Source organism: Vipera ursinii (genome assembly GCF_947247035.1).
Source record: "Vipera ursinii genome assembly, chromosome: 10".
Taxonomy (NCBI): Eukaryota; Metazoa; Chordata; class Lepidosauria; order Squamata; family Viperidae; genus Vipera; species Vipera ursinii.
Genome location: NC_139520.1, coordinates 14356104 through 14378815, shown reverse-complemented (window position 1 = coordinate 14378815; position 22712 = coordinate 14356104). Strand labels below are relative to the sequence as shown.

General features: G+C 43.3%; 2 protein-coding genes across 8 annotated transcripts in view; both read left to right on the top strand.

The window, feature by feature from the left end:
• The window catches only part of DPY19L3 (dpy-19 like C-mannosyltransferase 3), a 38684-nt gene extending 28092 nt beyond the window's left edge, over positions 1–10592 (top strand). For 2 of the 3 annotated variants that reach the window (XM_083370842.1, XM_083370843.1), the window contains exons 15-19: positions 352–408; positions 1500–1582; positions 7009–7141; positions 7909–8067; positions 8701–10591. In XM_083370842.1, the coding sequence (XP_083226968.1) occupies positions 352–408; positions 1500–1582; positions 7009–7141; positions 7909–8067; positions 8701–8871 (603 nt within the window). In that variant the 3' untranslated portion in view covers positions 8872–10591. Of the gene's footprint in view, positions 1–351; positions 409–1499; positions 1583–7008; positions 7142–7908; positions 8068–8700 lie in introns of all 3 variants that reach the window. The other variant, XM_083370844.1, reaches the window with a different exon arrangement.
• Positions 10593–19746: 9154 nt separating this feature from the next.
• Positions 19747–22712, top strand: part of PDCD5 (programmed cell death 5) — a 29605-nt gene continuing 26639 nt past the window's right edge. For all 5 annotated transcript variants that reach the window (XR_014493455.1, XR_014493456.1, XR_014493457.1 and 2 more), the window contains exons 1-2: positions 19747–19979; positions 22352–22392. Coding sequence is in view for 1 of the 5 variants with exons in the window: in XM_083370839.1 (XP_083226965.1) it covers positions 19914–19979; positions 22352–22392 (107 nt within the window). In the remaining 4 variants the exon portion in view is untranslated. The remainder of the gene's footprint in view (positions 19980–22351; positions 22393–22712) is intronic.

The following is a 22712-nucleotide window of genomic DNA, read 5'->3' as shown; positions in this document are numbered from 1 at the left end:
AACATTGACAAATTCCTAGTACTGTGTTTAGAATGCATTTAGAAGCATACTTCTTTTGAAAATGAATGCTATTTAAGTCCACTAGATGGTGATGTAGTAGAAGCTATGAAAAGCATAAACAATGTAATGATTTTCATGAATCGTGATTGCTCAGGTACAGCACAATAAAATTCAGTACAATTCAAAAAAAAACCTAATGCATAGTCTATGCTTAATATTCTTAATAGAAACACTTTCAAAGAAAGTCATTCTGTGACTTCAAAGTATGCAATATTTGTGTGATAAATTTCTTATGAATTTGGTTTGGGTTTTCTTCTTTCTGTACATAAAATTGTGCCTTTTTCCTTATAGGTATCTGTGATTAGATATTTAACACCAATCCTCATACTGCTTTATCTTTGTTACAAGGTAAGACCATTTTTAGGCTTCTTAAAAAAAATTCTCAGAATAGAAAACTTTTCTATCAAAGATTTACCTGTTTGAATTAAAGATAATTCAAGCTTTAATTGACACCTTATTTGCCCTGGTCAATTCCTTGATTAAATTGTTGTTATATCAACTACCAAGAAGAAAACAACAGTCCGAGCAAATCTGACAGGGCAAGCCACTACACAGATAATCCTTGACTTACAACAATTTGTTTAGTGACCAAACTTACAACGGCATTGGAAAAAGTGACTTATGACCTTTTTCCACGCTTACAACCATTCTATCATCCCCATGGTCATGTGATCGAAATTCAGCCGCTTGGCAACTGACTCCTATTTATATGACAGTTGCCGTATCCTACAGTCATGTGATCCCCTTTTGCGAACCTTCTGATAAGCAAAGTCAGTGTGCAGCCTTGTGACTAACAGCTGTAGTGATTCACTTAACAACTGTGGCAAGAAAGTTCATAAAATGAAGCAACACTCACTTAACAAATGTCTCACTTACCAACAGGAATTTGGGGCTCAATTGTCGTAAGTCGAGGACCACCTGTATATAAACAGAAAAACCCACTCCCTTCTAAAATTGATAAGGTTATCTAGTTGGGTAATGTAATGTCTGCAAAAAAGACAACCAAACTCAAGAGAGTACCAAGGACCCCATAAGCAACATACCTATCCAGCACCCTCTTCACAACAGGCAAAACAAAAGTTGCAGCTTTTACTAATGAAGCCCAAACCATTTACGTACACATCTGATGCAAACACATGCAGAAAAGGAGGCAAGGCTTGAATTGTGAAACTGCAGCTGCCACCTCAGATGTACACCCATCTAAGTTGTGCCTTTCGCCAATTTCTTGTTCTGGATTTTATCCTGGTCCATGTTTTCCCTTGTATATGTTTTAAAATGAGAACCCGCCATTGGCAGATGGGAGGCAAACAAAACAGCAGAAACATCTGCTGGTAACTTTGCTGCCCAGGCTTCATAAACAATGGTTTGTACCTGCTGAAGAGCTGAGCTCCTTTCGGTGTCTACCGTCATTTATTTGGTTGTGTTTATTTTTTTCTTAGTTCCTGCCTGGAATAATGGCAGAGCTATCAGAGCTGAGAGAATTCTACGACCCCGATACGGTGGAGCTAATGAACTGGATTAAGTAAGAGGAACTTTATTATGTTTAAATCACATGCTAGACAGGGTGAATCCATGTCTTTGGTGACATTGCTTAAATTTTTAAATTCTAAAAAGTGAGCTAGGTAACTGGGTTTAATATAAGCACTAAGAGCAAAGCCCAGGGCCAGTTTTTCGATCCTATAGCCTTCAGATGAGTTGAGACTTCACTCAGTTTTGGCGTAGCAGTCACGACAGAACAGTTGGGAAGAGATAAAGACTCTTCTTGAAGCACCTACTTAGAAATGTTTGTTCCATCTAACCAGCAGCTGAAATTTCGTTGTTTCTTACCCTGGTTTAACAACCTTCAAGACATCCTACACCAGTATGTCTCAACCTCAGTCACTTGAAGATAAGTGGACTTCAGCTCCCAGAATTCCCCCACCAGCTTGCAGTGTTTCTCAACTTCAGCGACTTGAAGATGGATGAACTTCAACTCCCAGAGCTGGGGGAGTTCTGAGCGTCCACCCATCTTCAAGTGGCTGAGGTTGAGAAACACTGTCTGCGCCAGTGATGCAACAGCCCAGGTTCAAAAGAAGCAAGAAAATAACAAAGCATAAACAAACTATTACAAATATTTTACAAAATGGCAGACAAATTTAGCATGTCACAGACAGTTCTCTGTGTGTGTGTGTGCGTATCTTGAGGATCCAGAAGGTGTTACCTTGTTATCTTCTTTCTTAAACCATTGTCTTTATCACTCTTAAGAAGCTTTGGCTAGTATGGGCCCATTCAACATGTCCTCATTGGCATAGGTTTCCACAGTTGAAGAAATATAGGTAGTCCTCGAATTACGACACACTCCCCCCCCCAAAAAAAATATTACTTACCATTCCAAAGTTCTGACGGATTTCGGGCGCTTGGCAACCATAGCCACAATTTATAACATCTTTGCCAAAAGCCAATATTTACTTCCGGTTTTGGGCAAAAAACAGTTTAGCCTAGTCTAGTGGGTAAGACACCAGGTGGAAACTGGGAGACTGTGAGTTCAAATCCCACCTTAGGCATGAAAGCCAGCTGAGTGACTTTGGGCCAATCACTCTCTCTTCAGCCCAACTCCTCTTACAAGATTGTTGTGGAGAAAATAGGAGGAGGAAGGAATATTAGATAACGCTTGCTGTGTTAAGCTACTTATAAAAATGGAGGTGAAATACAAATAAATAAGTAAAAATACCCCATAGGAAACAGTGGGTTCACTTAATGGCAGCAGGGTTCGTTTAATGACTGTGTGGATCACTTTATGCTGGCTGGGGAATTCTGGGAGTTGAAGTCCACCGATCTTAAAGTTGCCAAGGTTGGATACCCCTGATTTAGATGATCTCTAGGGATTAGGAGCATAACATTTGTTCTTTTTACTACTTCATTCTAATTTCTCTCTTTCTGGAAATAATAATAATGAATAGTGTAATTATTCATGAGTAAAGAGGTAATATATGTCACTGACAGCGTCCTGGAAGCCAACTAAAGTGATCTCCATCCCTCTGCTTCCTTATTGACATATTCCCATGATAAATCTTCGCCAGCAGAGGTCTTTAAAACCACTTCTGTATTAAGAGATGCTAAATGTTTGATAAACCTGGTCTCCTGAGTGCAATATGCAGTTTTATATATAGATTTAAATATAAAATATACATGGGTCTTTGGGTTCAGCCACAAACTGGATTTGACAGATTGTAACAAGCACCATTTTTCAACCCAATTCTAGGCTGGAGAATGCAGAAGTGTTGCTTAGCCTCTTCCTTTTAAATCAGCTTTTTGTTGTGATTTGTTACGGGGGATTTATGGGCATGGAGGGGGAACATTATGCACGGAAGAAGTTAATTACTTTTGCAGAAACAGCAGTTGGCACCCGATTTATGCCTCTTACCTGAAGTTGGGAGTCAGACTTAACAAGATCTCAGTAATTCAGTGGGACACAGATAGTTCGAGAGCCAGACCATTATAGCGGTAATTCGTGACAGTCGTAAAAATCTTTTTTTGCAGCAGTCATTAAGCGAAGGCAGCGGTTGTAAAGTGGCCGCTGTGGTCATAAAACAAAACAGCTGTGGTCGTAAAGCGAACCCATGGTTCCCGACAACGGACACAGTTTTGCTATAACCAGGAAGTAAGTGGTGGTTTATAAAACATGGTCAGGTGACTTTACAGTCATTGCAAATGGCTGTAAATGAGGCCATGTTGCCAAGCGCTAAGAGTTCAGTCATGTGATCACAGAATGATCCAGGCCATGGGAACTTTATAACCGTCCATGTATTGTAGATCTGTCATGACTTTGGACAGTCATTAATCGACCGATTGTAAGTTTGAGGACTACCAGTATTTCATACAATCCTTCTGAACAGCTTGCCTTCAGAAGTTGTAGCTTTATCACTGGAAGTTTTTAGGAAGAGAACGGACAGCCACTTATCTGAAATGGTATAGGGCAGGGGTAGGCAACCTTGGCTCTTTTATGACTCGTGGACTTCAACTCCCAGAATTCCTGAGCCAGCCATGCTGGCTCAGGAATTCTGGGAGTTGAAGTCCACAAGTCATAAAAGAGCCGAGGTTGCCTACCCCTGGTATAGGGTCTCCTCCTCAAGCCGTGGGTTGGACTAGAAGACCTTCAGGGTCCCTTCCAGCTCTATTCTGATTAATATAAGTTTCAGTCAGACTTTGCCTTGTCTCATTCAGCATTTCTGTATACAGTCCTTTTGACTTTCAATATGTAGTTTTTCTATCTTTCCATGTGTTTTTCCTTTTTTTTTTAATCAAAAGCTTAAGCTTCTTAAAAAAGATTCCCCCCCCCCCGTTCGGTATGTCCTGGCTAAGCTGCATATACAGCATATTTTGTTCTTTCAAGCACCGTCACGAAACATTCCATCTATGTCAAGGTAATGCCAAATTTAGGAGAATTTAGGATTGCAGTTGCCTGCATTTGTAACACTGGCGATTGAAGTTTGCCAGATGTGCGCAGAAATACTGACTTCTTTCCTCTAATTTTGAAATGAGTCTTTATTTTTGCAAAGATCAAAAGGAAGGGAAAGCTCTGGTTTTTTCCCCCCAAATTCCTGTAATTCCCATTGAAGCTTTCTCTTTCAGCTGAGCTCTTTTGTAATAATCCTACAATACTGGAAAGCACAGATAAAGCAGAGCTTCCCACTTTATACTATAGTGCACTCCGCTTACCCCATTAGTTTAACAGTAATTAACTTGTTGAAGCTTGGAGCTTCCAAAATAAATGAGATTATTTGTTCAAAATGCCATCGGGTCTGCTTGGAGTGACATTTAAATTACATAATGTAAATCAGTTTGACCTCTTTAAGTCCTTGTCATTATTTAGTGACATTTCTTGCAGAATAAATTGCGTGAGGGTTGAGCAGCCTGGATATGAAGCTTGGCAGAAACCTATAAAAACAAATTATCCTTTCATTTTATACATCATTTATCCAGACATTTGTAAAAATTGCTTCGTCTTTCTGTAATGGGAAACTGCCGTTTGGTCGTTTGAAGCACATTAGCTGAGGAAGACTCCAGTTGAGCATTCAAGAGGCTGCCTCAGGGAGAAAGATCTGAGGAGAGGGAGGCAACATCTATCAGGAATGCTTGATCTGATTTTCCCCCCCTTCCCCCCATTCTAGTGGCTGTCGTGCCTTGAGGCAATTTTATTTATTTGATTATTTCTATCCCTCCTCTGCTTAACGACCACAACTGATCCCAACGTTTCCACTGCTAAGTGAGGCAGTTGTGAAGTGAAATGTGGCCCCCATTTTATGACCTTTCGTGCTGCAGTTGTTAAGCTAGTAACACGGTTGTTCAGTGAATCGTTAAGTCAACTTTGCTTGTCAGAAGGTGGCAAACGGGGACCACGTGACCCCTGGGGTGCTGCAACCGTCGTAAATACGAGTCGGTTGCCAAGGCTCTGAATTTTGATCACGTGACCGTGAAGATGCTGAGATGGTTCTGAGTGTGAAAAACAGTCATAAGTCATTTTTTTTAAATTGCTGTTGTATCTTCAAATGAATGAACTGTTGTAAGTCGAGGACTACCTGTATTAATTTTAGAAATAACTCAAGGAGGCAGACATGCCCAAGGCACATTCCCCCTCTTACTTTCTCCATAACAATCACCCTGTGAGGTTGAGCTGGGCTCAGAGACAGTGACTGGCCCAAAGTCAGCAACTGGCTTTCATGGTTAAGGTGCGACTTGAACTCATGGTTTCTTGCTTTCTAGCCTGGTGCCTTAACCACGAGACCACACTGGTTCTCTATTGCTCCACTGCTTCTAGTACAGGTACTTACTTACAACCACAATTGACTTACAGCCACAATTGGTAGCAAAGCAAGACTGAGTCACACCTGATTTTACTACCTTTTTGCTGCAGTTGTTAAGTGAATCACACATTTGTTCAGCAAATTCAGCTTCCCCCGTTGATTTTTCCTTGTCAGAAGCTGACTGGGAAGGCTTCAAATGGTAGTTATCCACGACCCCAGAATGCTGCAACCATCATTAACTAGTTGCCAAGTGCCTGAATTTTTATTACTTGGTCGTGGGGCTGCTGTGACCGTTATAAGTGTGAGGAATAGTCGTACATCCCTTTTTTCAGCGCCATGATAACTTCAAATGGCCACTGAATGAGTGGCTGTTAAATCAATGATGTAACTACAGTTTTTCATAGCAAATTCGTACATGAGGAAGTTCCAAAGCAAAATGAAAAGGAATTCTTCAAGAAAGGTGTTTTTGTTGTGTGTGTGTGTGTTTTTTTTTTTAAAAAACGTGTATCCTTGAAACATCTGCTGAGCCAGATGACTGGCAGCACATATGTGGATGCATACTTCATTTTACTGTGCCTGGTTATTTGGTAAGATTGTCCTTTGGGAATTACCCCAGATCAGACAGAATTTTGCAAGGACTTCTGTTTTTTCTATGTGCAAAAAAGCTTGGATGAGACAAAATGTCGAACAGATGGCCAGGTGCTATGTCTGTCTTTCAAGTGCATTTTTTTCCCTTGAAGGAAGAACATGAAGACAAAATAATAGCCCTTTTCATTGATATTCATTTATATAAGAATCTCTCCTGCTTCTCTATAGATTTCCAGACTAACTGAATTTAATTAACAGTCGTAGAAGTGACAGCATGAGATCTGATCATTGCAAGTGAACACTGATTTTATTTTTTAATCATTTGATTTTTGCCTGAAAAACTTGCCAGCCCTTGCTGTAAGCTATCTAGTAACCTGGATTTCCTTGAACCAACTTGGGAAGTAGGCGTAAAACTTTCTGGATTCTGCAGGTGTAGGTTGTATGGGTGAAGACAATAGTGAACCCAAAATGCAATGTTACACCATTATACACTCCTGGACCGTAAGCTGGTAAAAGTAGCAATGAACAGAATAGTATCAATGTGCCCTTCACGAAATAAATCTCAATATTCCTTCAGGTCCAACACCCCAAAGAAAGCAGTAATTGCAGGAAGTATGCAGCTCTTAGCCGGGGTTAAGCTTTGCACTGGAAGGATTTTAACAAATCATCCCCACTATGAAGATAAGAGTCTGCGAGAAAGAACAAAGGAGGTAAGAGGATCCGATTTTCTCAAGCTAGGTTGGCCTTGATTTTAGCAATGGTGCATAACGGTTTCTTTTTTTTCCCCTCTCCTCCCTCAAATTAAACAAATATCACACACATGATATCCTTTCTTTCGTGTTCATTGTGACGAAAACAAATTGTATAATACAAAAGTTGTTAACACTAGTACGTTTGACTGGGGTGTTAGAAACATTTGGGTCCCGAAAATCCAGAGTCGATACAATCAGAGGCTTTTTTCTAAAACCGATGAAGCACTGACTTCTTTTTTTATATTCTTTGCCTTTTTTTTTCAATTATCCAGCATGAATCAGCAATAATGTCCCATCTTCCTCGGCCTGTTCTGAACCCACCTTGAACATCGGGCATTGCTTTTTTTCCCCATGTAGGGCTATAATCTGGATTGGCTGATCCTAAAGAGTATTTTTCTAGCCAGTGATATCAAGGCTATTGATCAGGGGTGGACAGTTAATTTTCCCATCAAGGCCATATGAGAAATTGGGACTGTTGGGGAGAGTCGACGCCCTGCCCCCAGCCCCCCCGACGCTGTGCCATTGTCCCACCCTCTGCAATGCCACCCTGCCCCCTCCGCTGAGGCCACATCGATGCCCCGATTCCATAAGACTGTTGTGACTAATCATCATGGCTGATCTCTGTGAGTGTGTGTATAGCTTGTTCCTTTCCTTTAACCCTCCTTTATTCCCATGTTTAATTAATTAACAAGGCAGCTAAATCCAATTCATTCACTCATTTGCAGGTTTATCAGGTGTATGCCAAAAGATCGCCTGAAGACGTTCATAGGGTCCTCAGATCTTTTGGCACTGACTTTGTGATCTTGGAGGACAGCATTTGTTATGAAAAAAGGCACAACAGAGGTTGTCGGTTGCGTGACCTTCTGGATATTGCCAATGGCCACGTAAGTCTTTCCCTAAACCGGTTTTCAGGCCCAAGAAACCCAAGAACGACAGGGAGAAATACATTAGAGTAGTCTCTTTATTGTTGCTCGCCTGTAGACAGGAATCTTGCCAGACTAAAGCACTTCATTATTAGATATACCCAGTGAATTCTAGTCCCACCTTAGCTGGGTGACTTTGGGCCAATCACCAGAAGGTGGTGAGTTGTAATCCCGCCTTAGAAAAGCTGGCTGGGTGACTTTGGGCCAATCACCAGGAGGTGGTGAGTTGTAATCCCGCCTTAGGAAAGCTGGCTGGGTGACTTTGGGCCAATCACTAAAAGACTATTAGTTCCACCTCAGCCATGAAACCCTGCTGGGTGACTGTGAGCCAGTAACCAGGAGACCGAGAATTCTAGTCCCATCTTAGGCACAAAAGTTAGCTGGGTGAATTTGGGCCAGTCTCTCTCTCTCTCTCTTAGGCCAACTCACCTTGCAAGGTTATTACTGCGAGGAAAACAGGAGGAGGATGGTGTGTTAGATATATTCACCACCTTGAGTTACTTGTAAAAATAACAAAACAGGACACCAGTAAATAAAATAAAAATAAAGCAGTTTCAAAATAGTTAAAAAACAGCCTTGCATTTTCTGTTGCAGGTGATGGATGGTCCTGGAGAAAACGATCCCCATCTAAAACCTTCACCGTTCCCTCGCTTCTGTGAGGAGATCAAAAGAAATCTGCCCTCCTATACGATGTATTTTACGAAAGTCTTTCACAACAAAACATTCCATGTTTACAAACTGGCTCCACATCAAAACCTCACCTAGCTTTGCTACAGCAGGAGCAGAAAGTGCTAGTTTATAAAAATGGCTCGTTTTTTTAAAGGTGAAATTGTTTTACATCAACTGAAAGCGTTTAGTTTTTTTAATTACTCTTGACAATTCACTTTTATAACATTTTACACATCCCATAACATATGTAAGTTATCGAAAGCTAGTTGACAAGAGGCTGCCGACACACACACAGAACGGAGATCGTGAAAAGCAAATGTTTCCTAAGTTCTATCCCAATATTCTATGATTTTTATGAAAGATCTAAAGCTAGGGCAGGAGTAGGCAACCTCGGCTCTTTTATGACTCATGGACTTCAACTCCCAGAATTCTGGGAGTTGAAGTCCATGAGTCATAAAAGAGCTGAGGTTGCCTACCCATGAGTTAGGGGAAAGGTCTTCTATGCCATCCACTACTCATCTACATCCCATGCACCAAGGGTCTCTGGGGGGTCTTCTCTTCCCATTTAGTCTGTCAGAGTTTGGTATAATCATGGGCCTTATAAGCTGGAAACCTTTTTGACATTTTACGGTTCCCTATCCTTAAGGACTGAGAATAGGACTGGACTAGTTAGAGCGGGGTTTCTCAAACGTAGCAACTTTTAAGATATGTAGACTTCAACCCCGAGAATTCCCCTGGCTGACTGGGGAATTCTGGGAGTTGAAGCCCGTATGTTTAAAAGTTGGCACGGTTGGGAAAGACTATTGTAGAAGAAAGTTCATTTCTCAACTCTCAGCTCCTTGGTCTTCAGGATCAGCTGTAGATTGATCCATTTTCATCCAAGTTTTAGTAGGGGAGGCGTTATTAACAATTAAGCTCCCGATCCGGCAAAAAGTTTCAGGGACACCCAAGTGCTTGTGGTCACTGCACTCCTACCCAGTTTCTGTGGCTCTTCAAGCCATCGTTACTACCAAGGCTTTTGACACAGTATTTCAATTCTATTAGTAGCACTTTGCTTTCTTTCCTTCCATGCTCAATTGTTGATTTGTCTGTGCATAGAATGTTGTAATTGAGATTTGGTAGAGTGCAGTCAAGTTCAGTTGACCTACCTTTCAAGGAGTTGAAAGAAGTGTTGCCATGAAAATGCTCCCCGATTGCTCTGATACGAAACCATGTTCTGTTTCTGTATTCTGCTTCAGCCTCATTTTGAGGGTGTAACGTCCTAAGGAGGGGAAAGAATACCATAAAGGAATTCTCCTAAAAAGGCCAGATACTCAAGTTTTTAATGGAAAATATAATTTCATCGTTCCAAAAACTCTTCCCACCTTGTCCAGAACAGACCCTTTGTAAATCATGTGCCTTACATGGATGTGTGACTTCACATGTATGCATATTTTGAAGCTTTATGAAAACAATAAATTTGGGGTCCTTGGTGCTCTCCAAGCTTCGCTGTTTTCCTGCAAATGTTTCATAACCCAACTAGGTAACATCATCAGTGCTTATGGGAGTGGGTTTTGCTTTCTGTTTATATACAGGTGGCTTGTCCTGTTGGTGTGGGTGGGTGTGTTCTTGGTAGTTCCTTGATTAGGCTGTTGTTTTACTGTTTGTTTGTCTCAGCTGATAGTTCCTTGGCTGGGATATTGTTATTTAGTTGGGTAATGAAATGTCTATAAGAAAATAAGAGTGCAGCAAGGACCCCACCATGCAACCCTGAGCTACAGATATTCTATTTGTACCATTCACTTTGTAATGCCTTATTTTTTAAGAAAGTCATTGTGACAATAATGGACTACTTCCACTCTATAAAGTGAGAGTGGTATATTTATTTATTTATTTATTTATTTATTTATTTATTTATTTATTTATTTATTTATTTATTTATTTTAATTCCATTTATATCCCGCCCTTCTCCGAAGACTCAGGGCGGCTTACAAGCTTAGCAGTAGCCTTCATTCTATGTATATGCCTGCTTATTAGGTTTTTCACACGCCCCCCCCCCCAAGCGGCATTATTACAAAGTCAGCTTAATTGCCCCCAACAATCTGGGTCCTCATTTTACCTACCTCGGAAGGATGGAAGGCTGAGTCAACCTTGAGCCTGGTGGGATGCGAACCTGCAATAGTCCGTTATTAGTAAGACCACACTTCAAATACTGCAAACAATTTTGGTCTCCACACTATAAAACAGATGTCGAGACTCTAGAAAAAGGGCAGAGAAGAGCAATAAAGATGATTAGGGGACTGGAGGCTAAAAGATATGAAGAACAGTTGCAGGAACTGGGCATGGCCAATCTAGTGAAGGGAAGGACCAGGGGAGACGTGATAGCGGTGTTTCAATATTTGAGGGGCTGTCACAGGGGAGGGGGTCAACCTATTTTCCAAAGCACCCGAAGGCCAGACAAGGAACAACAAATGGAAATTGGTCAAGGAGAGATTCAACCTAGAAATAAGGAGAAATTTTCTGACAGTGAGAACAATCAACCAGTGGAACAGACGTTTGCATTCAGAAATTGTGGGAGCTTCATCACTGGAAGCTTTCAAGAAAAGACTGGAGTGCCATCTGTCAGAAAAGGTGTAGCTGTAGCGTCTCCTGCTTTTTTTGGGGGGGGGGTTAGACTATATGACCTACAAGGTCCCTTCCAGCTCTGTAATTCTAATTCCAAGAATGAAATTATTGCTAATTTGAACATTGTTTACGGAACTGAAGAAAGCAGTTTGCTTGATGCAGAACTTCTCCAACGTTTTTGAGTAGCTGCCCAACCGCTTTGGTTACAACCTCTCTTAGAATGCCCTCTTAACACAAACCCCATTGACACAGATGGAAAAGCAAAGGAAATGGTCTCTTGTCTTCCTGATTTAAGCACCAAAAGTAACTCCCAGGGGAATACAGCCGGTGTTACAAATTGTGGTGGCAGCCTTGTGCTTCTGGAAAGCCATCAAAGGATCCTTAGGGGTATCTCTGGCTGACTCAAGTAATTCGTGTAAGAAAATTGTTACAATTAATTTCTAAATACAAGAAACGGGGCTTCGACTAGCGCTTCCCAAATTTAATTAAATCAAGATGGGTAAATGAGATTAAAGCTCCCCAGCAGAGTTGTCTTCTATTTCCCAATTAATGAAAAGGTTTCCTACCTGGGATTTACCGCTGCAGGGATACTTGAGGTTCTGTCAACCACCCACCAAATGATTTCACATTCAGGTGGGCAGGATTTTCTGAAGTCACAAACAACAGGGTGTCTTTCTTAAGTCAATCCTGGATCTGGACCGTGTTTCTGTGCTAAGGGGGCAAAAGTCCTTCAATAATTTCGTTTCCCTTAATGAGGGTGGGGTCCCTTGCCAGTTCAGCAGAACTGAATCATAAAAGTGTTTCAGTTAAGTACTAAAACCTTAATTAAGCCTGTAGGGAGGCATGCTTGATCTTGCCAAGAAGACGGTTCTTTAGATTGGTCAAATTTAATTTATGCTATAAGTTGAGCGGCTGACTCGGTGATGCCTACCTACATTTCTCCCAAAATACAGGTCAACTCGGCAGGGTTCACACAATACATTTAACCCTGCTTATTAATAAACCCATTTCCTAGCTTCTTGAGAGAGAACATTATTTCGATCAATGTATGGTACCTTAGCCCAGAGGTCCCCAACTTTGGCAACTTTTAAGGCTTGTGGATTTCAACTCCCAGAATCCCCCAGCCAGCATGGCTGGCTGGGGGATTCTGGGAGTTGAAGTCCACAGGTCTTAAAGTTGCCAATGTTGGGGACCCCTGCCTCACTTAGCCAGTGCTTGTCAAGAGGAATGGATAAAACAGAGTCCCAGGGGGGCTTAAAAGCAAGCCACTTCGGCTTTTTAACATCAGATACACTGACTTCACATACAGGCTACAGGTAGTCCTCAACTTAAAATTGTTCATTTAGCGACTGTTCAAAGTTCAAGCAGCACTGATAAAAATCACTTGTAACCACTCCACACCGGCATTTTCTAATCTTGTCTGGATTTTTTTTCCCCCAGTCTTGCAGTAAAACTTGCAATTCCCATGTTCATACATCAATACTTAATGTCTCCAATCAAACAGAATCTTACACAGCAGATGTCAGGAAAGATAACTACGTGATCTCTAGAGAGATGCTCCAAGCTTCAGAAGATCCTCCTGTCAACGTGTTTGCTTCCTTTCCATTGTTTTCCTAAGATATAATTTTTCAAAAGAAAAAGAAATGGAACTGGAAATTAAGACAGGGAAGGTGGGGTAGGAAAAGGGAAGGGAAAAGAGATGTGAAGGGAAGAAAAAGAAGATAAAGGCAGTAACTTCCAACTTTTTTCAGTACAGTAAATTACAAAGTAAAATTATAGTCTCAGCTTTTTACTTTCATATAATTTGTAGCTACTGGCCATTTTCTATAGCAACAAGCTAATCTCATCATCAAAACCAAAGTCAAGGTTAGTGGGATAAATGTCCTTGATTAAGAGAGTTACTTTTGCCATTTCTGACAATTCCATCACTTTTTCCCATCTGTTGTGGAAGCTGACAGATCTTTCCATTTTTGCGCACATAAAATCCTTGCCTGCCCATTGTTTTCCCAAGAATTTAGATGGCTGCACGGACTGAGCTGCAAGGATGCTTAACGAGCCTTTCTTAAGTCTGTGGGGATAACAATATTTTAGTTTCTCTTACATAGATCGGTGGGAATTGGAGGAACTCTATGAGATCTTTTCTGTAATTCTCCTGTAACAGCTCAAAGTTCTCCTCTGTCTTCTCCAAATCAAACCAACATTATAGCACAAACGTCTTACTGTTCTTTAGGTGACCGTATCCAGTAACTGAGGAGTGAAGATTGGGACCCCATACACTTCGATTCCTACATTCCATCATATTTAATAAGTGCAAAAGTTATTCACCACGCAGAGAATGACATATCCCTCCCATAACTCTTCCATTGTCTCTCGGAGCCCAACAGGTGAAGCTCATAACCCAACATCGTGAAGATGACCCCGGTTTCTATTTCAGCTTCAAAGAGTCCTCCAATGTTTTCAGTGATTAGGTAGAAATTTGACTTTGTGTTGATCGTTAAAACTGGGGAAATGGGAAAAATACATTTTATATTCGGGCAACCTTGTTGCTATACTGCTACCTGTGTTAGAGATTTTTAAGGACATGCAGAAGCAAACAATGTCTTGTGGAAAAGGAGATGAATCTGATTATTATTAATCAACAGAATTATGATGAGTACTTATAATCAACAGTCTACATTAATTCAACCAATACATTTCTATACTTACGAAAGCACCTGTCTATAGTAATGAAGTTTTATTTCATTTGCAAAGATGTATTGATTGCCTGCCAGAAGGTCATAACAGATCTGTTAATAGTGGGCTACATTTATTGATCTACTTAACCATTCAATAAACATACGTGCTAACCCATCCAGATACTGTCGCTCTCTGCTGCTTACAAAAATGCAGAAACACAGTAAACGAGTTAACCTTAATTGGTATAGAGGTGGGCAACCGGGAGCCCCTTTGATGCTTCCATTTTCCATCAAATTTTAGGGTACATTATTATTGAATTAGGGGACGCAGTGGCTCAGTGGGTTAGGACGCTGAGCTTGTCGATCAGAAGGTCGGCAGTTTGGCGGGTCGAATCCCGAGTGCCGCGTAACAGAGTGAGCGCCTGTTACTCGTCCCAGCTTCTGCCAACCTAGCAGTTCGAAAGCACGTAAAAATGCAAGTCGAAAAATAGGGACCACTACGGTGGGAAGGTCACAGCGTTCCGTGTGTCTTTGGTGTCTAGTCATGCCGGCCACATGACCACGGAGACGTCCTCGGAGAAGCGCTGGCTCTTCGGCTTTGAAACGGAGATGAGCACCGGCCCCTAGAGTCAGAAACGACTAGCACGCATGTGCGGGGGAACCTTTACCTTTACCTATTATTGAATTATAGTAACAGACAAGCTGGCCAATTTCCATAGCTTTCAAAGCAAACAGGTGAAATTATGGGGAGATAAAGAGGTAACATCTCTTGGGAGGTGAATTTTGATGTGAATCGACTGTGGGAAAGGAGTGAGAAAGAAATGGGTATCGCGTTTTACAAACTTGGTGGTTACAATCACATTTTCAGACCCGGTGAGTTCTGGATCAGGACCAACGTCTACTATATTTTATCTGTCAGCATCCTTCCTGAGAGCGTCAGCAGAAAGATCTAGGTTTCCCACTCTTGCAGACCTTAATATACGCACAACTCACCATTGTTATCATTGCCCAACTCAACATTTGCTTCAGACTTAGTTTGTATAAAAAAGGGGACTATGCCGGTAGTCCTTGACTTATGACTGTAATGGAGACTGCCCATAATGGCTGTAAGTCACGACAGTCGTAAAGCAGGTCACCCACCTGACTGATCCAATTTTATAATCTTTTTAGCAAACAGTGGTCACTAAGTGAAACCATTGTTCATTCTGGGGGTGTTTTTTGCCAAAACCTGCCAAAACCTAGAAACATTTGCAAGTTTTCAGGAAAAAAAAATTGTAAATCCCGGTCGTATGGCTGCAGAACACTGCAAATTGTTTTAAATGCTGGCTGGTTGTCAAGCACTCAGAAATACAGTGCTATGACCAAGGGGGGCAGCTGTTGTAATGTTTGGAACCAGGTTGTATCTTTTGTGGCGAGGAAGGGTGGGTGGTGTCCATCGTAACTTCAACTAGTCCCTAAATGAGCAGTCGTAAATCAAAATACTATCTATTGGGTATGATAAAAAAAGACAGACAGGGCAACTGAGTCAAAATTCTACCTATTTTTATGAGCATTGTGATTGGTGCAAATAAAGTCCACCCACCTTTCACGTTAAAAAAAAATGGGCGGAGCTTCAACTGCACTGCAGCGGTTGGCATCTTGGCTTTTTTTTAAACCCCCCACCCCCACCCTGCAAGCACCACCACCACCCCGATAGAAACCTCTGGTTCTCCTCCGTAAGCCCTCACAGGCCTCTTGCGAAATCAATACTTACAAGTTGTCAGCCGGAAGGGAGAGAAATGCGGGGAATCATTTTTCCTCTCCTTCCTGGCGCTCTTAAAATATGATCCTCTGAACTCTTGAAAAATTATTTCATTAATATTTCAAACGGCGCTCCCGGGGACACCAAAGCATTCTCTTCCTCTTCATCATTAACACTGACAGCCACCAACAATAAAAGCTATCTCTTATTCTTCTTCATTCTGATCGGCAGAGGAGATGCTTGTCCCCAGACACATCAGCTGTCATTCTCGTGGCTGATAAAAAGATGCTCGGGGGGCCGCGTCTAGAGAGACACGGAACATGAGATTAAAATACTCGAGTGTGGAACTTCTGTCGGCTGTAATTCCTTAAACTGTCTTCTTGCCCATTAAACGAAGACAAATAACTCAGGTAATACCAAAACAAGCTCTTTGGCTTATGAGCCATTTATAATACTAACATCACTCTAAAGAAAGAAAGGGGGAGGGGAAACCCTCTAACCCTTTTTTGATATCAAGTCAATGTCACATTAAATTTGTTCAAGCAGATAATATCTGAATAACAGATGCCCAACGCTGCTGTGGTACAGTTGGGTGTAACTTTACTATCTCACTCTCTCTTTCCAGGGCTTGAGCTGGTACCTAAAGCTGGTGACTTGAAGGATGGCTTGGGGAAAAATCAGCTCTTAGATGAGTGGAAGGGATTAAACTGATATATAGAGACGTAAGGCTAAAGTTTGTTGTCTTATTAGAACTATTCCAGAGATTTGCAATAGGAATTTTTTTTTCTTAGTGCCTGACATTCCCTTACTGCTCCTTCCTCCTGATATACGGGAGATGTTTTCCTCCCTGTAGAACTGTATTACAGGTAGTCCTCGACTTACGGCCACAATTGAGCCCAACATTTCTGTTGCTAAGCGAGACGGCCGTTAAGTGAGTTTCGACCCATTTTACCACTTTTCTTGCCACGGTTGTTAAGTGACGCGTGGTTTAATAGCAAGGCTGTAAAGTGGATCTGGCTTCCCCCCTTGACTTTGCTTGTCAGGAGGACGCAAAAGGGGATCACATGACCTTGTGACGCTGCAAACCGCCATAAAGAGCCTTGGTGGAGCAGTGGGCTAATGCCTCCTTAAGTAACACCAGCTGCCTGCAATTAGTGCAGGTTCGAGTCCCACCAGGCTCAAGGTTGACTCAGCCTTCCATCCTTCCGAGGTAGGTAAAATGAGGACCCAGATTGTTGGGGGCAATAAGCTGACTTTGTAATAATGCCGCTTGGGGGTGTGTGTGAAAGCCCTAATAAGCAGGCATATACATAGAATGAAGGCTACTGCTAAGCTTGTAAGCCGCCCTGAGTCTTCGGAGAAGGGCGGGATATAAATGGAATTAAAATAAAAAAATAAAAATAAATAAATATGAACCGGTTGCCAAGGGTCCGAATTTTGCTCCCGTGACCACGGAGATGCTGCCACAGGAGTCGTTCAGGGTGAAAAACTTGTCTTACGTCACTTTTTTTCAGTTTCAGCGTTGCAACTTTGGACAGTCAGCCAGCGAACAGCTTGTAAGTCGAGGACTAACTGGATCGCTCCCTTTTCGGGGTTCTTGAAGGAAAAGAGCCACAGGAACTAACCTCAGCTCCCATTACCTTTAGCAACTTGCCATCCTTTCTTTCCCCCCCCCACCCTTACATCCCCCCCTCGCGCCCCCCACCCTCCATTTCAGCCTTCATCTCTCCCCTCTACCTGCCCCTCTCCAGGATCCGGCCCGCCTAGCCAGTTGCCGCTGTCCCTATCAGGTGCCTGGAGAACGCCAGAAGAGCTGGGAGGGCGCAGGGTCCGCATGGACGAGGGCAAGGGCCACCCGAGCCGCGCAGGCGACAGGATCGCGGGCAGAAAGCCCAGCGCTGGTTTTGGGGCAGCGCAGCGCAGCGCAGCGGGGATCGCGCCTTGGCCAAAGGGCGTGCAAGCGCCAGCATCCTGCGCGCCCTTGCAGCGCCTGGCCGGGCACAGCTGCAGCTCCGAGAGGCGCTGGATTGCCCTGCGCCGCGCATCAAGGCTCCGGGCTCCGGATGCTGAAGCCGCTGGCCCCCTTTAAGGCAATTTCCCGGTAGGGGGTGGCGAAAAGACAGCCAGCCGCCCCGCTGCCATCCTTTGCCAGCAGCCGCGAGAGAAGACGCGCCGCCTCCGCAGAATCCTTTACGGCACGGGTCTTCAAACTTGGCCCTTTTATGACTTGTGGACTTCAACTCCCAGAATTCCTCAGCCAGGCATGCCTGGCTGAGGAATTCTGGGAGTTGAAGTCCACAAGTCATAAAAGGGCCAGGTTTGAAGACCCCTGCTTTACGGAGTTGGATCAGAAGAGGGCCCGGGGGCGGGGCGCCGGGAGGGAGGGAGGGAGACCGACCAATCAGCGGCGAGGCGGGCTGCTTCAATGGATGCGCACGTGGCTCCTCACGCCCATTCATGAAAATTGTGGCCGGACTCAAACACGGTTTTGAAAACATTTATCAACTTGCCGCAACAGACCCCGTTGTCTTAGGTCACGGGTAGGCAACCTCGGCTCTTTTATGACTCATGGACTTCAACTCCCAGAATTCCTGAGTGAAGTCCATGAGTCATAAAAGAGCCGAGGTTGCCTACCCCGTTGTCTTAGGTCTTCCTGGCCAAAGCTTATTTTTTCCAAATGGAGAACCTTCCTGTCTTTGCAGTGCGTTGCCCCGCATGTATTTCCAAGATTCTTAAATACAAATATTGTTCCCAGGCAGGAAAAGAGCTAAACGATAGGATAAAGGAGCTTTGGTTTATTTCAAGGAGGAGTGGCTGGGCTAACTCTATCATTTTATTTACAAGCAAAATGAATCTCAACCGTTACACAGGTTTGCAGCTCAGATGAACTCCCAGGTGAAGTTTTGTTTTCAAACCTGCATCTGCTATGTCCTGGTAGGGATGGAGGGTTTGTTGTCACTGTGTGTTGGGGGGGGGGAGGCTCAGCTAATCTCAATGTACGCATGTTGTACTTTGACAATAAAGGTTTATTATTATTATTATTATATCACGGATGCCTTGGCTGGGATTCCTACAGTAACTGTAAGATGGGCGCTGCATAAAGTGTTTGCAACAGGGGCAGGTGTTGATCTCCATTCTTCTATAAATCCTGCATAATAGAAACTTGTTAGGTCCTTTAAAATATGTAAGAAGCCTCAATAGCACTGAACGAGACGCGAAGCTATACTTCTGAAATAAAATACCAAGAGAACTTGCTGCGTGTTCAGGGAGAGACGGAGCACATGGCTGCATAAGGAAGAATAGGTTTACAGCCTCAGAAATGCGTGCTACCGATGCAAACTGCTGCCTAACAGCACTAAAACCCGGATAACTGCATTCGTTCCTTCCTGTCCCACAGCAGAAAAAATAATAATTTTGGATAGAGCCGGCGCTCCCTCTGGTGGTCACAACCCAGCCATTTCATCAGATGGGTTACAAAGTGGGGGGGGGGGAGTTTGTCTACCAGAACCAAACAATACAATTTTTATTTTTATTTTTTGGGCCACTCCACAATCTACCCACCGTCTCCCATCCAACCGTCCTTCTTGAAGGTTAAAGCTTACGTGGCCAATTATTAGCAATACATTTGACTAATTTCAGAGGCAAGAAAACCCGTAAGCTAGCCAGTGCAACAGTCCTACAAAACCCATACTGCGCGTATTACAAAGTCCATCCTACCTGTCCCCCCCCCCCAAGCTTGCTTCATTTTCCCAAGATCAGCCAAGCGCGCCCCACCTGCTCCCCTCTCTAACCTAAGAACCGCAGAGGATGGCCGCCTGCCTGCTTGCCTGCCTTCCAGGATCCTGGTGATCGGTGCTCAACTCATTAGGCCTGGCAAGCGGAGCCCTTGTAAGAACTGTTCAAGATACGCTGCCGGAGGGCCCGTGGCGCACGCGCGCTCGCTCGCTCGGCACTCGACTCCCTAAACAGGAGGCCCGCCCCGCGCAGGCGCAGAGAAGGCGGCCCGAGAGAGAGAGAGAGAGAGAGAGAGAGAGAGAGGCGGCGGGCGCGGTCGGTGCTGCTGCTGCTTCTCCTCAGTCTCCCTCACGCGTGGCGGGCCTGCTCCGGCCTGCGAGGCGATGGCGGACGAGGAGTTGGAGGCGCTGCGCAAGCAGAAGCTGGCCGAGCTGCAGGCCAAGCATGGGGTGAGGCGAGCAGCAACCCCCCCCCCACACGCACACCCGACCCGCGTGAAGGCCGGCTCCTCACGACGCCCCCTCAGCCCCGCGTCTCGTCAGAACGGGGCCCGGCAGTTCCCCGGGAGGGGAAAATGGCCGAGGCCGATGTGTTTTATTTATTACAAACCTTTACGCCTCCCATCTCCCCTATAATAGGGCGCACCGGCCCCTCCCGCTCTTCCCCTCATTCATTCCACCCCACCCCCCATTGTCGGTTCTCACAACCTGCTGACGCGCGTTTGTGCCCGTGCTGCGGGGAACCAGCCTGCTTTCTGACTCGGGGCTTTGCTGTTGTGAACGGCGAAAACGCATTGATTGAGGGATGAAGGTTCAGCTTGTGGTCTGGGAAGCTGGGCGCCTTTTTTTTTAAATCCCATTTATATCCCGCCCTTCTCCGAAGACTTAGCAGTAGCCTTCATCCTATGTATATGCCTGCTTATTAGGGCTTTCACACACACCCCAAGCGGCATTATTACAAAGTCAGCTTAATTGCCCCCAACAATCTGGGTCCTCATTTTACCTACCTCGGAAGGATGGAAGGCTGAGTCAACCTTGAGCCTGGTGGGACTCGAACCTGCACTAATTGCAGGCAGCTGGTGTTACTTAAGGAGGCATCAGCCCACTGCTCCACTTGATTTTTGCCTCTTCTCTGTGGCTCGTCTAAGGTGGTTTGGGGAAATAAGCCCCGTTTGACGTGGCCTGCTGAGGCAAAGTAAGCTTTGCAGGGATGTGGTGCAATGTGGACATAAGTATAAGGAAGGCAAGAGAGACGAATTCCAGAGGCTTCTTTTTTCTTATCATTGGAGTTTTATCCTACCTTTTTAAATACAGGTAGCCCAACGTTTCTCTTGCTAAGCAAGACAGAGTTTTGTCCCATTTTACGACCTTTTCTTTGCCGCTGTTGTCAAGTGAATCACTGCATTTGTTAAGTTAGTCGTACAGTTGCTAAGTGGATCTAGCTTCCTCATTGACTTCCCTTGTCAGACACTGCAGTTGTCTTTAAAATATGCCGGTTGCCAAGTGTCCAAATTTTGATCACGCAACTGTGGGGATACGGCAATAGTCATAAGTGTGAAAAATGGTTATAAGTCACTTTTTTTCAGTGTGCTGTAACATCAAATGATTGCTAAATGAAAAGTTGTAGGTTGAGGACTACCTATATATTGTTGTTAGCTGCGGAGTTGTGTCCGACCCATCGCGACCCTATGGACAATGTTCCTCCACGCCTTCCTGTCCTCTACCATCTTCTGGAGTCCATTTAAGCTCACGCCTACTGCTTCAGTGACTCCATCCAGCCACCTCATTCTCTGTCGTCCCCTTCTTCTATTGACCTATATATCAGGGGTCCTCAAACTTGGCCACTTTAAGACGTGTGGACTTCAGCTCCCAGAATTCCCCAGCCTTCTGGGAGTTGAAGTCCACACATCTTAAAGTGGCCAAGTTTGAGGACCCCTGATATATATCGTCAAGGTAGCAAACACACCTAATTGTGCTACCTTTTCCATGCATCAGCAACACTGTGAGGGGCATTAGATTGAGAAAGAGTGACTGGCCCAAAGTCACCTAACTGGCATTTTTAAAAAAAAACTTTATTCTGCCTTTATTTTTTTATAAATAACTCAAGGTGGTAAACATATCTAACACTCCTTCCTCCTCCTGTTTCCTCCACAACAATCCTGTGAGGTAGGTAGGGCTGAAAGAATGGGAGTGGCCTAAGTTACCTAGTTGGCCTGCATGCCAGAGGAAGGACTAGAACTCACTGTCTCCTGGTTTCTAGGCCAATGTCTTCACCACTACACCAAACTGGCTATTACTTAATGAAGATACTGCACTTTGTTTTCCAATGGAAGAGGTTTAGCTTGCTAGCTTATTTTTCAATTTCTGTGTAGGATGAGCCAGCATTTCTCTGGGCTACCCCACTTCAGAGAAGTACCAAAATTAGATGATTTTCCAGTTGGAAAGCATATTTGCAGATAAGCTGAGAATTGGGTATATACAGTAGTTTTGTTTCCGTAGACAATATGAAACAGTATGCTTTTGACATAGGAAGCACTGAAGATTGTATATATTTGCAATTTATGTATTCTAAAAGGGATAGAGGCTGGGCAGTTCAAAACACCCAAATAAAATGTTCCTTTGGCCCTTAAGTTCTCTCTTACTAAGACACCGTTATAGTTGTGTGTATAAGAGCCATTTGATGTTGAGCAGTTCTGCCCTTGAAACCCTTGTAATGTTAAGGTGACAGATGCATAATTTAGCATTTTGCCAATCAGACCTCAGAAGAAACATCTTTAGTTTATTCTTCAGTTACAATAACCTGATTATTTTTAACTTTTTAGGATCCTTCCAGTGAAATTGCACAACAAGAATCAAAACAGAGGTATTGCTGTGTTACTTAAGAACTTGTTACTGAAATATTTAGATCATATAAATATGATTTTATGTGCTTTTGAAATCATTTCATGGTATATATTCTTTCAAAAACATGCATTGCAGCATTTTAAATAGAATATTATTAAATACTTGGTAACCCTTTCGAAAGTTCCACCTTCCAAAAGAGAAAGCTGTAATAATTAGTGTGCACTAACTTTTGCTGCTATATTTTAATAGCAATGTTTATAATTGATCAGTATTCTGTTCAATGCTGAAAGATTGGTATGATCAAGCGGTAAAATAAATGGATTTTAGGTTTTCCAGTTA